The 19,977-nt window shown below is 37.2% G+C and overlaps 1 protein-coding gene and 1 long non-coding RNA gene across 2 annotated transcripts; both read left to right on the forward strand.

Annotated features, from left to right (window-relative positions):
- The first annotated feature begins 10,885 nt into the window (after nt 1-10,885).
- Nucleotides 10,886-15,584, forward strand: LOC113283835. Its single transcript, XR_003327649.1, has 3 exons — nt 10,886-11,426; nt 11,847-13,501; nt 15,060-15,584. It is a non-coding gene; the product is annotated as an uncharacterized LOC113283835 (long non-coding RNA).
- Nucleotides 15,585-15,972: 388 nt separating this feature from the next.
- On the forward strand, nt 15,973-18,241 carry LOC113278254 (L-type lectin-domain containing receptor kinase IV.2-like). The gene has a single exon (XM_026527149.1). The coding sequence runs from the start codon at nt 16,092-16,094 to the stop codon at nt 18,141-18,143; it is 2,052 nt and encodes a 683-aa protein (XP_026382934.1). The 5' UTR covers nt 15,973-16,091; the 3' UTR covers nt 18,144-18,241.
- The last annotated feature ends 1,736 nt before the right edge of the window (nt 18,242-19,977 follow it).

The following is a 19,977-nucleotide window of genomic DNA, read 5'->3' on the forward strand; positions in this document are numbered from 1 at the left end:
AAATTTTTGTCACCATTTTGTACACCTTATCAAGGTGAATATTGATGTACACATGTAGGAAGAAATCACTATCATAAGAAAGTTATCGAGTTATACTGATGTCACTTATTACCCACCTTAGAAACTTGGGAAACCTTGTTCATTGCTTGGCGTCATGCTGTTGTTCTGTTCAGGAAACCAGTATTGCATTAACAAACAAGTAAAGAGTTTTAAATGTTAGGACCCAACAAATACAATGAACCAAAGCATGTAAATTGGTACAACGTAAAACTGGTGTAAAACAATGTACACATGTAAAATCACCAACAGGTATACCATACAACCATTAACTCTAAGTGGTGAGTCGATATGTTCCTAATGTCATCCATTAGATATTTATGTATATATGAACTGGCCAGTTGGTATTTTTTATTCTATTCAATGATTCAAAGTAGTGAACAAATTGGCTCTTGGTAAACGCGCTTCAATTTGTTGTGGTAAAAAAAAACAGTGATGCACAGGTACATCCCAAACAACACTACCAAGTCCTCAACATTTCTTTCAATCTCTCTATCTCACTTTGGTTTTAACTTCATTATATTCAAGATTTCATTCTCCACATCTAGTTTCCCCAACTTAGTTGGATCCTTCAGTTTCATTCGGGTTATCAATGAACCATATCTCGTCTCAGCTCTAGTTTTGGTACATTCTCCTTTCACAGGTTCTGATGCCACCATATGTAATCCAAAAATTAAAAACAAATCTTCTGGCATACTTTCTACCTCCACAAACTTTTTCTCCTCGACAGTATCGAAAACGAAAACATTTCCCCCTGAATTATCATGGCGGAACTGGTTCACAACCTTCAAGATTGATTATGGATTCTTGAACCACACATCTCTCTTGTTCTCCTTTTTCTTTTCTGAGTTTTTCTCCTCTTTCTTTTCAGCTTTCTTGTGAACAAAGACGTCTAACATATTCCAAAAAGGGAACTCCTTTTGCTTCTCTAACTGAAAGTCAGTGAACCAGACTTTTTCAGGATCCTTTTTCCTTACTTTTCCATCCTTCTCAAGGTTCTTGTTCACAAAATCATTGATTGCATGAAAACCTGATCTATAAGGTTTGTTCGTATCTACGAAAATAGACAAACGAGAATAAGAAAAGAGAAGCACAACACATAATACTCATACAAAAATGCTGGTGTGCAAACTAGTACACTACTCAGAAATATAACAAGAGCAACAATAATTCCCATACAACACACCATACATCACTATAACACCATGATGGTGTAAAAATATGTACACTCCTACAGAAACATTTTTAAAACACACACAACATGCCATGAATCACTGCAATAGAATCCTTGTGTACAAATCTGTACACACAACTGAAATGAAACAACTCCATAACACATATAACATGCCATGAATCACATATAACATGCCATTAACCATAAAACCACTCACAATTCCCACAAAAATTGCTAGTATTTACACACCACCAACAATTCCCACAAAAATTTCTCAAAAACAGACATAACAGGACATGAAGCACTGCAACAGCATGGCGGTGTACTGGTATGAACACACTAGCAACAATTCCCACAAAAATTGCTAAAAAACAGACAGAACATGAAATGGACTGCAATAACATGGTGGTGTACTAGTATGAACACATATACAAGAAATCTCACAAGAATTTCTCAAAAACAGACAGAACATGAAATGGACTGCAACAACATGGCGGTGTACAGATCTGTACACATATACAAGAAATCTCACAAAAATTGCTATAAAACAGACATAACTTGAAATGAACTGCAACAACATGGTGGTGTACTAGTATGTACACATATACAAGAAATCTCACAAGAATTGCACAAAAACAGACAGAACATGAAATGGACTGCAACAACATGGCGGTGTACAAATCTGTACACATATACAAGAAATCTCAAAAAAATTGCTCAAAAACAGATAAAACTGGACTTGAATTGTTACCTTTTTTTTTTTTAACAGATGTTGAAGGCTTTGAAGTTTTTAAAGGCTTTGAAGGATTTGAAGTCTTTTATTTTTTCTTAGGTGGTGATGTTTTTGAAGTTTCTGGTACTGAAATTGATGTTGAATCTTGCAATGCTCTCTTCGATCTAGTCCTTGGTACTGAAATTGATGTTGATTTTCGAATTTCTTCTACTGCAACTGATGGAGTTGGGGATGAAATTGATGTTGAATATTTTAATGCTAACTTTGATCTCGTTCTTGGTGATGTTGATTTTTGAATTTCTTCTACCGCAACTGATGAATTTTCTTCTTCAGTTGATGTTGAATATTCCGTTGTTGGTGGTACGTTTGTCTTTGAAACTGGTTTTTTTCATATCACCATGATGTTACTGATACTGCATTCATCTAGGTGTTTTGATTAGTAAGATTTTAGGGTTTTGATTAAATGTTTTCAATAGTTTGAAGATTTTTCTAAGGTTTTTCTACAAAATTTCTTCTCAAGTTTTTTGATTTTTTTCTTCTGATTTTAGTCTGAAAAAGAAAAATGTTGGATTTAATGTTTTCTCCGTTACGCCGCAGTTTTTAATCATTTTTTTATTCAAGCCAACGTGTCGCAGCCACGTTCATTGTGTCAGTTACAAAACTGATTCTTTTTCATTGCACGTGTGCTTTATTAAAAGCGTGCGAAGGATAGAAGCGTCTTTACACATTTTAAAATTAACTTTGGAGTAATCTATTCCTAGTCGAATCGGGGTGCTCTAATCCGTATATTTGGGGGCGGTTTTGTACTGAACCGTTTTTTTCATTTTTCATTTTTCAGATATTTATTTTATAGGGTCGCGTTGTTGCCCATGACTCGGTGACGAAGTGATGTATTGTGGATGTCTCGTATAATATTGAAACATCATTTATATTATATCTTTGAATGTGCCGAATATGTTCTCGGTGCAAGTATAAATTAGAAGAGATAGGGTCAGGGGAGAAGGAAGTCAAACTTGGTTTTTAGAACACTTATGCAAGGATGAGAGTCATATACTCTTTGAAACTTAATTGTTGCCTTTAGGGAGAATTATTTTCTAATTCTAGAGTGTTTGTACCATATAGTTTGTATATGGGCTCAAGAGCCCTAGCGAAATAGTTCTAACCAGGCCCTTGGGAAAAAATATATGGAAGGATGATTACAGCTAGCCCAATCAGCAATTTCCCTTCTACAACAAAACACCAGATACATAATCAAGCCTGGAGGTCAGAGATTCCTAAAAAGAGGGAGAATTAGTTACTAACAAGACCAGGTACATATTCAAAATTGGAAGTTGCAACACCGGGGGGGGGGGGGGGGGGGGGGATGAAACCACATATTTCAAATTCTGGAGGTTTTGTACCAGGCTGAACCTACAGAGCATTTGGTCCAGATACATGGTCAAAATATATCCGGACAAATATTGAACTGGATACAATTCCTCCAAAACTTATAAACAGAGGTGGAATTTCAACCAGAAAGGTATATATTTCTAATCATTTTCTCTCCATACGAACCTGCTTAGAGCGCTTACTCATTGAGGCATCAGAGTGCCTTTGCAGGTACAACTCCCCCCCCCCCCCCCCACACACACACACACCTACCTAGAACATATCACGAGGAAAACCATTGAGTCATCCAACAACTACAATTTCATATACATATTCAAATCTTGAGGATTTTTGTGGAATTTGTTTTGCTACAACTTCTTTTGGCGTCCACCGTGAGGCAGAGAAGGGATCATCAAAAAAGAAAAAAAATCAAGATCCATGACTGCATCACAAGCAAGTTGAAGTGATGGAAATGTCATAGGGGATGATAGAGTATGAGGATTTCATAGCGATGTTGATCACCCACTTTGATAAGGAGTTGAAACATTACTTGCAGCCTTTGTTAGATAATCTTATTTCTCAGAATCAGTTAGCTTTTTTCCTAAACGACAGATAACTGATAACAATATAGTTGCTCATGAAACTTTGCATACTATGAAAACCAGTAAAAGAAAATTGATATATGTCCCTAAAACTCGACTTGTCTAAGACTTTTGATAGATTATAGTGGGATTTTATAATTGATATATTTAAATATTTTGGCTTTTCTGATGATTTATGTAGTCTTATTTATGCTTGTATTTCCTCCGTGTCATATGCGGTCTTAGTTAATGGTACTCCAGGTGAATCTTTCTTCCCGACTAGGGGAATTAGACAAGGTGACCCTTTGTCACCTTATATTTTCATTATTTGTATGTAATCTCTTTCTAAACTTCTTATGCATGCTGAAACGACATGCAAAATATCCGGAGTGAAAGTAAATAGAAATAGTCCCTCTGCTTCTCACCTATTTTTCGCTGATGATTCTTTTGTCTTTACTTCTGCCAGTATAGTACAAGCTAGTAATTTGATTGATGTTCTTCAAAAATTCAGTGATTTTTCTGGTATAAATGATCAAAAGTCGGTCATCTACTTTGGTAAAAAGGTAGATTTGTAGACTTCTAGCTAGAACCCTAAAGGTTAATGAAATAACAAAGATTGACACTTATCTTGGTACCCACATTTCTTTAATAGAACTAAGAGTTTCAATTGCTAGAATATATATGTTGGATAAGGTGTATAGCAGAGTGCAAGATTAGAAGGCTAAGTTACTTTCTTAGGATGGGAGAACCACTCTCATTTGTTATGTCACTAGTGTTATGCCTATGTACCAAATGATGTGCTTTTCGCTTCCTAAGAAAACTCTAGACAGGCTCACCACGTTACAAAGAGAATTTTGGTGGCAAAAGAAAAAAAGTAACAAAGGTATTAAGCTTATGTCTTGGGATACGGTTTGTACCAGTAAAGCTAGCGGAGGCCTGGGTATTAAAAACCCTCATAAATTCAATTTAGCTCTTCTCGCTTGCTTGGAGACTTACTGAAAATCCAGATAAATTATGGTGTATAATTCTGAAATATAAATATTTCCCTAATTGCGACCCTTTAAACTATAAGAAAAAATCGGTTATCTTGGGTGTAGACTAGTATTTGTAAGGGTATTTATATTATTAAAGAAAATCATGGTTGAGATATAGGAAATGGTGAGAGAATATAGATCTCTGGAATGATAGATGGCTTCCAAATGGGGATTGTCCGAAACCAAAAGATAGATTTTTTTCCCTACTCCCAAAAGTCTCAGATGTAATTACTCTTCATGGTAAATGGAATATTGACCTTGTTCATAATCTGTTTGATGATAACACTATTCCAGAAATCAAGTTAGTTGAGCCATTTAACAGTATAGATGAAAAAGATCACATAAAATGGTTAGGTACTCAAGATGGTTCAGCATCGGTTAAATTTTCTTACAATTTTCTTTGTAATAGATATCATAGGAGTAACAAAGTTGAGTGGTTTTCGATATGGAAATCTCTGTGTGATGCCTAGATTCCAAGTTTTTCTACGGAAAGCTGTTAGAGATTGTTTGCATGTTAGGAAAAGATTAGGTAGATTTATACCTATTGAAATTCAATGTCCTTTATGTAATATCCTGGTGAGTGAAAATGTTGATCATATTTTTACTAGATGCGTTTTCTCTGAAGCTATTTGGAGAGGTCTGTCTTTATCTTTTAATTTCTATGATGCCGAGAATTTGAGTTTCATAGAATGCTGTTTGCAATGGTTAAATGATAAGGATAATAGAGATGCTTATGCTCATATTGTTTTGCACATTTGGAAATACAAATGTAGGGTCATATGTAGGGTCGTCTTTGATGAAATTGCTCCTAATCCTAAAGAGTTAATTACTGTTTTGCAGAAAAAGCTTCCCCAGCTGGTAAATAAGCAAGACAACAACTAGAAAAATAAGAAACAAGTTACTACTTGTGACTGCCAGCATTCATGGTGTAAATTTGGGTCGTCGGATTCTTATGGAAATGCTGCTTATATATTTTTCGATGCTTCTTTCCAAAAAAGTACGAAGAGATACGCTTATGGCATTGTTATGATGAATAATGCTAGACAAGTCTGTGAATTTGCAAGAGGGACATGCTGGTGTTCTAGCTCAGATGAAGCTGAATCAAGAGGTCATAGAGAAGCAACAAGATGGGTCCAAAGTTATAGACATCGCAAACTAGTATTTCTCAATGATAATATGAATGTCATAAGTGGAATGAAGAAGAATCACTTTGCTCTGATCCGGAGATGTAAATCTATCTTGATGAATGCTTTGGTTTATAAGAACTATTTTCCCAATTCTTCCTTTTATTATATTAGAAGGGATTATAACAATATAACTAATTTAATAAAAGGAGATATTTAAACAATATAACGAATAAATTAGTTATCTTAACAAGTTTACTAATATTCTAGTTGACTCTAGAAACTGGGATAACCAGAGAAAAGCTACTCCCTCCGTTACTTTTTAATAGGCTGGTTTCTATTAATGAAAGCTTCAAAAATATAGGCTGGTTTCCTAATTGGGAAAGTCAAATGTTACTTTGGTTTTGTGGGACCACTGTTTTCTTAACTTCTTTTTATGACAAGTGTCATGTGGACCATCTCACTTTACTTCTTTTGCTGACAAGTGTCATGGGGATCATTTCACTTCACTTTTTTTTATTGACAAGTGTCATGAGGACCACTTTCAATGATTGGTTCTCTTCATTTCCTTAATTTTTCTCTAAAAACCAAACCAGCATATTAAAAAGTAACAGAGGGAGTATATGGTTAGATATACTTTGTAATCATAATGCTGCAACTCTCTTTGCTTAGTGTAATTTAAGTTCATTTTATCTAAAAAAAAAACTAGGAAGTGAAAAACAATCCATTGAGTTGATACTTGAAACTTTAAATGCGAATAAAATGATCATCACTCGGAAATGAAAAATACACTTACATGTCACGGCACACCAGCAACCTAGCTTAATTGGGGGCCATAACTTCCAATTAGGGGCCATGCACTACGGGACAAAAAAGGTCACCCAATCCTAATTTGGGTCACCCTTTAAAAAAATATTTTCTAAATGGCAAAACTGCCCTTATATGGAAATCTGATTAGTATTAGGAATTAATTAGTTTGATTAGTGTGGTAAGTGTATTTAGATTAAAATCTGATTTTAGGAAAAAAATTATGGAAAATGTGTTTTTATGTGTTTTATGTGTTGAGAAAAGAGGAGGAGTTTTGAGAGGAAAACCTAGGGTTTTTACAAATGGGTGATTCAAGTGGAGGGAATAAGATTGGTGAAGCTTCAAATAACAACAATGATTGTGTTGATGGTAAGATTGTCTCGACTAATGATATGGATTGGATGTTTGATGAGGAGATGTTGACAGAGGAAGGCATGAACAATGGTTGGAATGAAGATCCCGTTGCTCAAGATGAAGGAACCAACACTCATAATGAGGAACCCCAAGGACAAAACAATCAGGTAAACTTCCTATACTCTTCAAATTGTCGGAATAGTGCTCCAAGTAGTCGAATCATCCACACTATGGAACAACTCAGAGAAAGGGTCGTCATAGTCGGGGGTTGTATACCCAAACGACTCTCTAAGGACGCCAGTATATTGACACTACAAATAACGACTCAAACCTGCAACTTTTCCAGGTTATGAAAAATCGTTAGGATAGTGTGCTAAACGTTGACGACCCTTTTTAACTAGGTCACTTAGAGTCGTTTTGTTGTTTTGTTTACACATTAACGACTCTAAAACCAAAACTCTCTATAAAAAGTAACACTTAGGGTCGTCATACATGTAGTCATATGAAATGACGATTCTAGCTATCAATTACTATTTCTTTTAGAGTCGTTAGTTTGATTAGTTATATAAAACAACGACCCTTGCACTAGATTCTCATAATTTTTGATTTCATAGAACCATTTCATTGAATCGTAAAAGGCATACATCTCGCATAGCGTTGCATTGAAGGAAATGAAATACAATAGATAATAAAGGTGCACTTATACACTTAATCATATATGGGTTGTTATATCTAGTGCCTTCCAAGATAAAGTAGCAATCGTGGATCTCAAACTTTTCCCCACGAAGCTCCTCATAATAGCGATACGCATTCCCCAACTGAAAATGCAAATATACTTAGTTAGTATCGATCAAAGATTTTTATAAGTTTTACCTCTTGTTCAAATACTAACTCTTACAACACTCAACATATCCGGAAAGGCTTCCCTAACATCCTTAAGTTCTCTTTTCAAAACATCACACTCGAATTATATCTTCTGGAAGCGTTCCTTGACTTGTTTCAAAGATCTTAAGTTGCAATTTCCGTCCAAAGCCACAAAAACGATGAATACGCGGTTCCACCAAGCATTCGATGTTTCATAAATGTCTTTGTCTAGACTTTCAAAGTGGTTAGTGACTGTTTTCCAAGCTCTTGTAATGGCACAATTCTCTTCATTAGTGAATGGAGTCATGATGTTTCTCTTTTTCTGCTCTTAAATGGTAATTAAATGAAAAGGAGAAGAGGATGTTGATAATTAGGGTTTTGATATGGAATAAGTGAGATATGGGCCTCTATATATAGAATGGAGCGACCAAACTGCCTCAACCACATTTGGTTGAGTTAAATTCAAAAACAAATGCAACCACTAACATGAATCGTTAATCCGTAAAGATTAAAACCAAACGACTCTTCACATGTACCAGAGAACGACTCGTAGAGTCGTTATTTTATATGTATACAAAGTGACGATTCAAGGTGAAAACTGGGCAGAGTTGGTTATATCTATCAATGTAGAGTCGTCACTTTATAAAAAAGAGTCGTCATACATCGAGAAAAGGGTCGTTGGTCTACAGAAAATCTGGGTGACGACTTAAAGAGTCGTTCACCTGTATATGCTGACGACTGTCTGGGTCGTCATATTAACATCTTACAGAGTGACGACCCTATACTGATTTTGTTGTTCTTTTTTTGTAGTTGGTTGTACGGGTGAGCTCTCAACCTGAACCCCTCGGCACTGTCGGCCCGGATACCTCCCAAGCATATATGACCGATTTGGTACGTTTTTATTGTTTGAGTCAATGTATATCCATACAGAAATTGTTTAATTAGTTTTTTATAATGAACATGTTATTTGTTTAATGTAGACGTGGAAAACAAAGGCTGAGGTCAAGGAATGGATTATTTCCAAGGCAAAAGAGAATATGTGCGTAATTGTTCAAAGCAAACACGTTGATTGTAAGCAAATGAAGATGGTATGTGAGAGAGCGGGGGATAAGGAAGAAAGTCACAAATGGAAGAACTACAAGTATGTGAAGAAGACGACGAGGGTCTACAAAACTTCGTCGAAGAAGATAAAATGCCCCTTCAGGATTGTTTTCAAAAGGCATCCCGAGACTCTAGTATGGTGGATGTATGTTATTCCGGATGGTCGTCACAACCATCCTCCACCTAGTACTCTTTTAGGGCACCCAGCATATGCCCGATTGAAACTACATCAAATGGAAAAGGTTCGGCAGATGAAGCGATGTAGGCCCCTTAAGATTCTAAATGCAATAAAGGTGGAAGATAAGTCAAACTTGTCTATTCTTTCCACAATCTACGCTGCCAAAGCAACGATCAAGAGAACTGAATGTGATGGTAGATTAATTATGCAAAAATCAGAGTGGTTGGCAGAAAAACATAACTATGCCATGCAAACAAGGGTTGGTCTGGGCGACAAAGTGACTCATATTTTTCTTGCCCATCCTAGGATGATGGATTTGGCACAGTGCTTTTACCAGGTCTTGTTCATAGATTGCACCTATAAAACCAACAAGTATAACATGCCCTTGTTGAACGTGACTAGTCATACTTCGGATAAGCAATCATTCACCGTGGCATGGTGCTTTATGGAAAAGGAAGAAATAGAAGACTATGTTTGGGCTTTGGAACAAGTTAGGTTGATTTACCGTGGCGAAGAGACACCGCAGGTTATATTTACGGATAGGGATTATGCAGTCATGAGTGTCGTTCGTCAAGTTTTTCCCCTTGCTCAACATTTTCTTTGTACGTGGCACATCCAAAAGAATCTTTTTAATAATTGCAAGAATCAAATCCAATAGATCAAACCTGCAAAGGGTAATCAACGTTCCAAGGAGGAAGACGAGCGTCTTAGTAAACTTCCAAGGAACAAGGGTCGTCATATTTACACTAACAGGTTAACGATTTTTCATAGAAAAAGCATGCAATGTAAGAGTCGTTAGGGTATTATTTCTTCGATGCTAACGACTCTAACTCTGTAACTTCTATTTTTCAGTTACCAATCTCGATTACACAATCAAAAAACAACCGAAACATCGAATAAGAGGTGGGTTTAAGTTCACGTACCCTCTAATTGGATCCATTCCCTTTTTGGGTTTCGATTTGCTTGCTTCAGGAGCTCTTCGCACGTACACCTTTGCATTCACCGTATCTACAAGGTTAGGAATTTGAAGTGCTTTGCGAGCGGTTTGCTTTGTTTTAGTCATATTTGTAGAAGAAGTTAATCGTCGATTAAAGTTTTATCATCGACGATTACGCGATGAATCGGTTCGAAGAATTTTCCTCGGTGGAGGTGGAGTCGTTAATGGTGGAGGTGGAGAAGAGAAAGGGAGGAGAGGAAGATGAAGATAAAACAGAAACTGATTTTCTCTTTGATTTAATTAGGGTATATAGATTAGGGGCCTTAATTAGGATAGTTAATTAGTGAAACTGATTTTCAATTAGTGAAGGGTAAAATAGTATATTCATATTGCAATATTTACACCCCTGAAAATTTTGGGGGGCAAACAAAATTCCATGACCCCCAATTAAACTAGGACCAGCAAGTGGTTCCGCCGATACAAACCTTTGTATTAGAGCTGCCCTTATCAAAAGTGTGGGACAGTAAAAACCAAATCTCAATTTCCCATCTCAAAACCCACAAAACCATTTTAGGTCAGCAGCAGCCTCGTTAGTTCTCTACACTGTGAAATCAAAAAGATTTGAGAGACGATCTGTAGATTAAGCAAACGAAGAAGAAGATGAAGAAACAAGAAGAAGAAGAAGCTGGTGTTGTAATAAGAAGAATAAGAAGAAAAGCTGGTAAATTTAAGTTAGTTTGGGTATGAGCGGGCTGGGAATTGGGGTTTTCTTAACTGGTTTTCATTCGATCAGTATGTGATTTTGCTTACAGTTTTCAAATTTTCATAACTGGTTTCCATGAGTCCATTGTTTTAAGCTTTCGACCATCATTTTTGGGTTGTTTTTGGAACTTGGACAGTGCAGAAATTAGAAATTGCTGGGCAAAATTAAAGTTATTTTGGAAGTATTAGAAACTGGATGGAAAGATCCAAAGAAGTTACCCGTATCATCGCAGAACAACAGCATCAATCATCTACCAAAGCAGGCAGCTGAATCAATTGAAGAATTGTGAAACGTAGAGAGGAATTGGGGATCATCTTCAATCAGCATTACAGATTCCAATTTCACTGTAAGGTGATTCTTCTTTGCAGTTATTTGATCTTGCATCAGACCAATAGGTTCATTTTTCTATTAATTGATTCTGAATCAATCGAAGAATTGTGAAATGTGGTGAGGAATTGGGGATCACCAAGGAGGATCTTCAATCAGCATTACAGATTCCAATTTCAATGTAGGGTGATTCTTCTTTGCAGTTATTTGATCTTGCATGGGACCAATAGGTTCATTTTGCTCTTGATTGATTTCTAAATTGCTTGAATTAGCTTATTCTATATGTTGGTAGTCATGATCTTTGCTAAAACATGTTAGTTACTCGCTAAATTGATGTGGGTTACTATTAGTTAATTCTCGGCTCTAGAGATTCTGAATTTGTGTGACAAAATTATTGCATGTATGTCTTTTCTGATAACCGTGTGTCTTGTAATGTGTATGTAGTTTCGAGGAGAAGCTAATTATACGCACACCCGGAGGTATATGTAAAGGTTAGGGGTCCTCATTAGGGAATGTTGTTGCCATATGAGGCCTTGGTCATCAAATCTTAAAGAGCGCAACTCTTTCTTTGACTAGAAACTGTTGGCCCTTTTCAAATATGGTTTTCCAAGCTGCCCCTACTCTAACAGTTGCTGTTGGACCGACTATTCCGAGGGATCTACAAAGGGGTTTGCAGCTTCTGAACAGCGCAGACTTCATTTGTAGAGGTTAGTGTTTCTGGCACAGGAGAACATGTGCTTGTAGCTGCAGGAGGGATGCATACAGGATTTGAAAGAGAGGTTTGCAAGGGTTAATCTGAATGTCTCAAAACCCCTTGCTTCTATTCGGTGACCACTGAAGGGGATGGATCCAATTTCCTGGATAATCTGAAAGTCTTGACTGGTAGCTTAGTTTATGTGGAGAAAACAACTCCCAATGGTCGATGTGTTGTTCGGGTGGGGGTACAAAGTTGCTTGAGGAAAGTTCCGATCTACTTGGAGAAATTCTAGAAGCGAGAACCCGGGTAAAGAAACAACAAACTGTTTGCAACACTTGGAGAACTTCAGTATTACATGATAGTGTACTCGAAGCACTTAAACAACAGAAGATGGATGTTGTGCAGGATCATGCTGCGAGTGAAAAAAACTCAACAAGGATAATGCTGATAAATGTAGAAATGTGTGGCTTCAGTTGCTGTGGAGAATCTGGGCTCTTGGACCTAGGAGTGTTTGTCCTAATATTCTTCTCGTCTCCAGAAGCCAAAGAAGAAATTGATGATCATTCAGTTCTAATTCAAGATTTTCCTCTTCTTGCATCTCAGAGATCAGAGTTTGTCGATGAGAAGACTAGTGATGAAATGTGGCTTTTGAAAAATCTGTAGAAACAAGCAGTTCCCTTTTTATGGAAGCAGAGACTCTCATGAGCAGTGTTTTATCTGGGTTTCAGCTTGCTACTGGAGCTGGACCATTATGTGATGAAACTATGTGGGGGTTGGCCTTTATTATTGAAGCTAATGTTATTACAGTGGAGATTAATATATCCAGTGATCTGATGTGCATGTTTCTACTCAATTATACTCAATTAGCAGATCACTATGGCGTCTTCACTGGACAGATAATGACTGCAGTGAAGGAAGCATGTAGAATGGCCGTACTTCATAAGAAACCTTGTCTTGTGGAAGCCATGTGTACTTATTGTGAATTGAACACCCCAACTGGACATTTGAGTCTCCATGTATGCTGTTCTATCTAAGAGATGTGCCCGAGTTTTGAAGGATGGGATGCAACAAGGGTCTTCTTTGTCCACAGTGCATGCATATCTGCCGGTTACTGAAAGTTCAGGTTTTGCACGGGAGCTTCTAGAAAAATCTGGAGCTTAAGTGCATTACTTGTACTTGGTCATTGGGAAGAGCTTCCGGAAGATTCTTTCTTTGTCCCTTAGACAGAAGAAGAAATCAAAGTGTTTAGAGATGGTTCTAGTATTCTGCCAAACACAGCTAGGAAGCTCATTGGTGCACTAAGGACACGAAAAGGTCTTCCAGTTAAATGCATATGGCTAAAGTAACTGCAGCATTTCTCTCATACTTCTGGATATGGAGATGACCCAATATTCTTGACCCTGTAAGTATATATTGTTCATTTCTGCAAACTCACAATTTCGCCTTTTAATATATATATATGTTCTCATTATTGTGTTGTATCTGTCACACTTTAGTACTTTTATGTTTCTGCCTTAATTATTTTTTCTCATTTTTATCCACTTGTTATTATTTCTCATTTTTGTCATTCTAGGTATCTGAATCAAAACCTTTTTCCTTAGCTTAAGATTAGCTACACTAGTTTGTATCAAGTTTTAGGGGATATACCTGAAGATGAACTTGTGTTCTCCATTACATATATGCTAGATTATAAGGACATCCCTTCAGCATAGCATATGTCAGTTAAAAGACCTTTCTAGTACCAACAAACAACAGTAGACAGATAGAAAATGAACTTTGTCTGGGTACCAACTTTCATTAGAACTATTGGTGCAGGAGTTCAGTTTGTAACTCTGGTTCAAAACTTCAAATTATGGTTTGATTTTCCAAATTCGAAAAACAAAATCCTCATTCAAACCCGTTTTGTTAGTTCCCAAAACTTGAAAATGAGAAACGTGTTATTTTCTGTGTTTTGAGGGAATTCTGTGATTCTGTGTCCATTCACAGCATTCTGTATCCTGGAGATATTTTGCACTTTTCATGTTTAATTCCAAACTTGTTTTTGGATGTTGAAGATACTAGGAATACTTGCTCTATGTTGAAGCTCATTTAAATTATCTTAACTTGGAAAGAGCTTTTGTTGAACGTATTTTTGAGACTAGGATTCACTGCGTATGAACTTTAACCGGGAGCCGCTCTTAGCTTCTCGTTTTACATTTGATGTTCATCAGTTAGCCATTCAAAAATATTTGTATCTTATATGAAGGAAAATAATCTACTGCCTTAAAAACTTTATTATCCTCTACAAAATTGATAATATTGATTTAAAACATCTAAACCCCCTCAAGTTATCTTCAGAGACAGAAATTGATGATCAAAGCAATGTGACTAACAGCCATCATCAGCTTTTGAACCTATAATGGAAGACCCTAGCTAAAGTCTTCTCCTATCAGTACTAAGAAACTGAGGTAACAATCAAGAAGAAGAATAATTAGTATAACTGTTTAAGGAAAATGTAACGTGACTATGATCATTGGTTTGCTGTATGTATGTTCTATATTTTGTATGAATTGCTAGTGACTGTATGTAGGCTGGATCATTCTCTAACCATTCTAGGCCTTATATGCATTCTGGTAGATCTGTCATTTTTGGTTTTGACGTGAGTCTGCGAAGTCAACCATATGAAACAAAAATTTGTTTATATATACACACACATGAAACCAGTACTACAAAACTACATCTGAAAAAACAGTTTCTGTTTTTGTTGTTGTTGTAGCACACCCAACACCCTTGATTGATCAAGTGTTGTTCTGTTGACCTTGTTTTCTTAAGGTCACACATAGATACATAATTACCCAATCCTCAATTTTGAAGGAGAGACTGCGTAACCCATATGCAGGAATATCTTCATTCTCATAGGAATTTTTATTACGAGGATATATATGTGTATATATAACCGTACCTCCATGATGAATTGGCAGGAGGAATCCTGATTGGATGCTAAGGCTGAAAGAAGAATGACCCAACCTGCAGCAACAGTTGATGGCCAGTAGCACAGCAGGAAAGTTGGTGAATTTGATTGCTATGGGGAATTTTGACAGTTTGTCACAGAAAAACAGCTTATAGGATATGGGTGGGTACGAGAAGCAAATTACCAAAATGCTTTCTTTGGTGGTCTGTTATGGATGTATAGTGCCTTGTCTGTTATGGTTTTTGTGATTTCAGTGAAATCGTTCCAAGCTGATTGGGAAATGTCTTTAATTTCTTAAATCCGAGATGCTTTGAGGAAGTTTTAATGGCCGCAGCTGGTGAAATCCCAATTATTAGGGGGATAAGGGTGGAAGCCACAACCAGGTCATTCATTTAGGCTGGATTCATCTGTAGATGTTAATTTGGGAGGCCTGGGAGTGGCAACAAATTTTATTATTGTTGAGATTCTTTGCATAGTTTTCATTTTTCAACATTGGATAAGAACAAATAAAAAAATAAAAAATATTTTTATGACACTCTCTCTCTGACTCTTCCTGTTTTATTTTTGTTTAATCAATCAAAAAATTTGCTTCCAGTGAACATGTCGTTATGTCAACCCTGCTGCCCTGCTCCCAATGAACAAGTCTCGCGTAGATGCTGCGGCTGTGCCGCTAGAAGCGCATTGGTTGTTCCCTTAAAAGACAACCAATACACTCAGTCAGACGTGCAAGCATATATCATTTTTGGGAATTTTACACCTCATAGACAACACAATGACAGGATGATCATACTTTAATGCCGCACACGTTATAGTAACATCATCTGAAATAATTTCCTCCTAATTTCCTGATTAATCTTTCCGGTTTAATATATCTTTCCAAAAAGAATCTTCCAGCATCTATCTTCCTCTCCAATATTTTTATATCATTTCAATGTTCAACTCTGCTCCTTCAGTTTCAATCTTTGCAATCCAATCCAATCCAAAAACTACTACTGCTGCAGTTGCTGTTCTACTACCAAGATTGGGCTGGTGATTAGCAGCTATGTTCTTCTTCTGCTGCAAGTGCAGGATTTCGTTGTTAATTCTGCTGCATCTGGTCTTGAATTCTGCAGCAGCATTACAAGATGTTGATTTCATCTACAATGGGTTCAAAGATGCTGAAAATTTGGTACTTGATGGGATGGCTGATATTACACCTAAAGGTCTGTTGAGGCTGACTCATTCTAAAACCAAATATGGAGTTGGTCATGCTTTTTACTCCAATCCAGTTCAATTGAAATCTAAAGGTAACAACATCAGTACTCCTCTTTCGTTTTCGACTACTTTCATTTTTGCAATAGTGCCTGAGAGTAAAATAAGTGGGCAAGGGATGGCTTTTGTTATTGCACCCACAAGAGGGTTACCAGGAGGTTTGGCAAATCAATACTTGGGCATTTTTAATGATACAAACAATGGGAACCCAAAAAATCATATTATTGCAGTGGAGCTAGATACTAATAGAAATGTTGAATATGATGCTGATAATAACCATATTGGTATTGATATCAATGGATTAAAATCTGTCAAGGCCGAATTTGCTAGGTACTATACGGATATGAATGGTGGGTATAAGAATTTGAGTCTTTCGGGTGGCGAACCTATGCAAGTTTGGATAGATTATGATGGGGTGATAAATAAGCAACTTAATGTCACAATAGCTCCAATTCATTTACCTAAACCAGATATTCCATTGTTGTCCTTGTCAAAAGATCTTTCGCATATTCTTTTAGATACTATGTATGTTGGATTCTCTTCGTCTACTCAAACTGTGAAAGCATTTCATTACATACATGGATGGAGTTTTAAGGTCAATGGAATAGCTCAAGAGCTTCATGTACCAAGTCTTCCTGACCATCCTAGGACTTTTAAGAAACAGGAGACAATTGCTTTGTCAGTGCTCATCCCAATTGTTGTTCTGACCATATTTGCTGCTGCCAGCATTATCTACATATGGAAGAAGAAGTACGAAGAACTGATAGAGGATTGGGAAGACATTTACGGAACGCATAGATTTGCATATAGAGATCTTTATAGGGCTACAAATGGGTTTAGGGAAAAAGAGGTTATAGGAAATGGTGCATTTGGTAAGGTCTACAAAGGTGTATTACCCTCCACTAAAAGTCAAGTCGCTATCAAGAAAGTCTCTCACGATTCAACACGAGGAATGCAGCAATTCATTGCAGAGATTGTTAGTATTGGCAAACTTCGACATCGAAATTTAGTACAACTGTATGGTTATTGCAGACGTAAAGGAGAGCTACTGTTGGTCTATGACTACATGCCCAATGGAAGCTTAGACAATTTCATTTTTCGACGTCGCTCAACAGATGGCTCGGTGAAAACAATGCTGGATTGGAGTCAAAGGTTTCAGATCATCAAAGGTATAGCCTCTGGACTGGTTTATCTACACGAAGAATGGGAAAAAGTTGTGATTCATAGAGATATCAAGTCAAGTAATGTTTTATTGGATGAGGAGATGAACCCAAGATTAGGCGATTTTGGTCTTGCAATGTTATTTGATCATGGAACCTGTGATGCTCCAACTTCTAGAGTAGTCGGCACACCAGGTTATCTCGCACCAGAGATGACTAAAAGCGGAATGGCGTCAACTAGCACCGATGTTTATGCATTCGGGGTTTTCTTGCTTGAAGTTGCTACAGGGAAGAGACCAGTAGAACTTAAAACAGCTTTAACAGGTGAAGGTTTAATTTATCTTGTCGACTTGGCTCTGACAAATTGGAGGAAAGGCATAATTCTTGAGACAGCTGATCCAAATTTAGGAAGTGAGTTCGTGGTCGAACAGATGGAATTGGCTCTAGGACTTGGGTTGCTTTGTACCCATACTGATCCCGAGTGCAGACCAAGTATGAGACGAGTCGTGCAGTACTTAAGCGGCGATCTTACTCTGCAGCAAACGGATATGTCATCTCTGGAGAGTAGCGATACACTGAATCAAGCATTCACACGCCGCGCAGGTCCAGGAGATCAACACCCTTTTTCTACAGATAACACAAAGTCCATGCCAAATGGATCGATACCATCAAGTCCTGTTTGAATTTAGTGTTGTCCCGTCTCATGTTTGTAATCTATTCAGTGTATTATATTACAGTTTCTAAAAATTTGATGTTGATTTTATATATAGGGTTCGTGTTAGATTTGGGCTTTAGTAATTTTCTTTTTTGCTTAATAAGTTATCAAAATTGTGTGATTAAGAAAAATAAAGTCATTTTGTGAATGGATTTCATCATATTGGTGGTGGATGTAGTTGCATCTTTTCTGATGCCTACATCCAAATGAATCTAAAGGTTATAAACTATTTTAACATTCAAGATTCTAAGATAAACAAGATATAAAGAACATGAAAAGTAAAGATTAACTCAAGCATATAACGTGGTTCGGACATGAAGACCTACGTCCACGGGAAAGAATACGTGTTCTTTATTGATTATAAGGTCTTACCTTTGAAAGAGCTACAAGTATCACTTAGAATTCTCACTCTCTCTTTATCTAGATCTCTCTCAGGAATTCTCTATAGAAAGACCATCTAAGATTACATAACATGTCAATTTCCTTCTACATGGACTGGTATTTATAGACAAATTAGACTCGTAAAGGCCTGGTCTCTCCGAGATGGTGGAGCTATCGTACATTTTCTCACCACTTAGAACGAGCTTTATGCTATCCCTCGTGATGACCTACTTGGTTCCCCTTCCGAGTCATCTCTCCCTGTTCGTCATTGTGCTGCTCTCCCTTGGGGGAATTTCGTGCTGCATCATCATTGGGTTATAGTATGGATGGCACGAGCCTACTAGTACGATGTAGATTCGTCCACACCTCTTCTGATCTCTTATTAAATGCAGTCCTTCTTTTTAGACTTGACCGTCTGAGTTGATTAGACCACTCCTCACACGTGTAATCCATGTATCGTTTGTAGAAGGTGTCTCGATTCAGACGAAATCACCCGTTAGAGTATGATTCGGTGCTTCTACCTCATCACCTTATCATGAAACCATCCCTTGAGATGTTGACACGTAGCCATCGGGTAATTTACCCTCACATTTTGCTCCTTTTCTTTGCAACTTGCGAAGGGCATTATAGGAAGAAAACTTCATAATCGTCCCATCTTTATCGCCACGTCCGTAATTTTCGCCACGTCTGCACTTTTAGTGCGCTTTTACTTGTTGGACTTGAGGCGCCGGTTGGATGTCCATTGGTTACTTATAAAATCTTTTGGGAGAAGAGAATGATGTCTTTATTATCTGTTTTCAGTGTTCAGAACTTTTTCATTCTTTCTCTCCTCTGTCTTTTTCTATTCCTTCTTAACTTCTTGTCTCCTATAAAGAAGTTCATTATGTCTGGGAGAAGTTCTCCTATCGACCTCTAAGACGGTATGGTCCTTCTTTTTTGATTTACTTTTTGTTTTTTGTTTTTGCCGGTGGTTTGCGCCGTTTTTGTGAACTATGTGGTTCTTATGTTGATCGTCAATGGTTCTTGCCATTAATTTTCAACTGTGGAGTTTCTTTGGGGATCACCATCGTCGTTTCCGTCTTCTTCTTGATATTTTCACCAGTTCTTTGCTGGTATAAATACTAACTCTCTTCTTCTGTCCACTTTTTACAGTCCTGATAAAAACCCGATGAGAACTCCGAGCACTAGTCATTCTTCCGGCATGTCTGATGCCGCTTTCTTGGAGTTAATGAAGACTATACATCGTCTTCAGAGGTTTCAAGTCAGTTTTTCCACTCCGGAGGGTCAGGACGGCGTTTTGACCAAGAAACTTTTTGAAGATAACCCTTGTGGTCCCAACGAGATCATCGTGGCAGCAAGCCAACTTGATTCTGGGATTCGCCTTCCTCTGTACTGTCCACTAGATTCTTTACAGTACGAGG

This window comes from Papaver somniferum, chromosome 5 (assembly GCF_003573695.1).
Source record: "Papaver somniferum cultivar HN1 chromosome 5, ASM357369v1, whole genome shotgun sequence".
NCBI lineage: Eukaryota > Viridiplantae > Streptophyta > Magnoliopsida > Ranunculales > Papaveraceae > Papaver > Papaver somniferum.

Excerpts from the sequence above, each read along its gene's own strand:
- LOC113278254 (XM_026527149.1), top strand. The coding sequence starts at position 16,092 with ATGTTCTTCTTCTGCTGCAAGTGCAGGATTTCGTTGTTAATTCTGCTG.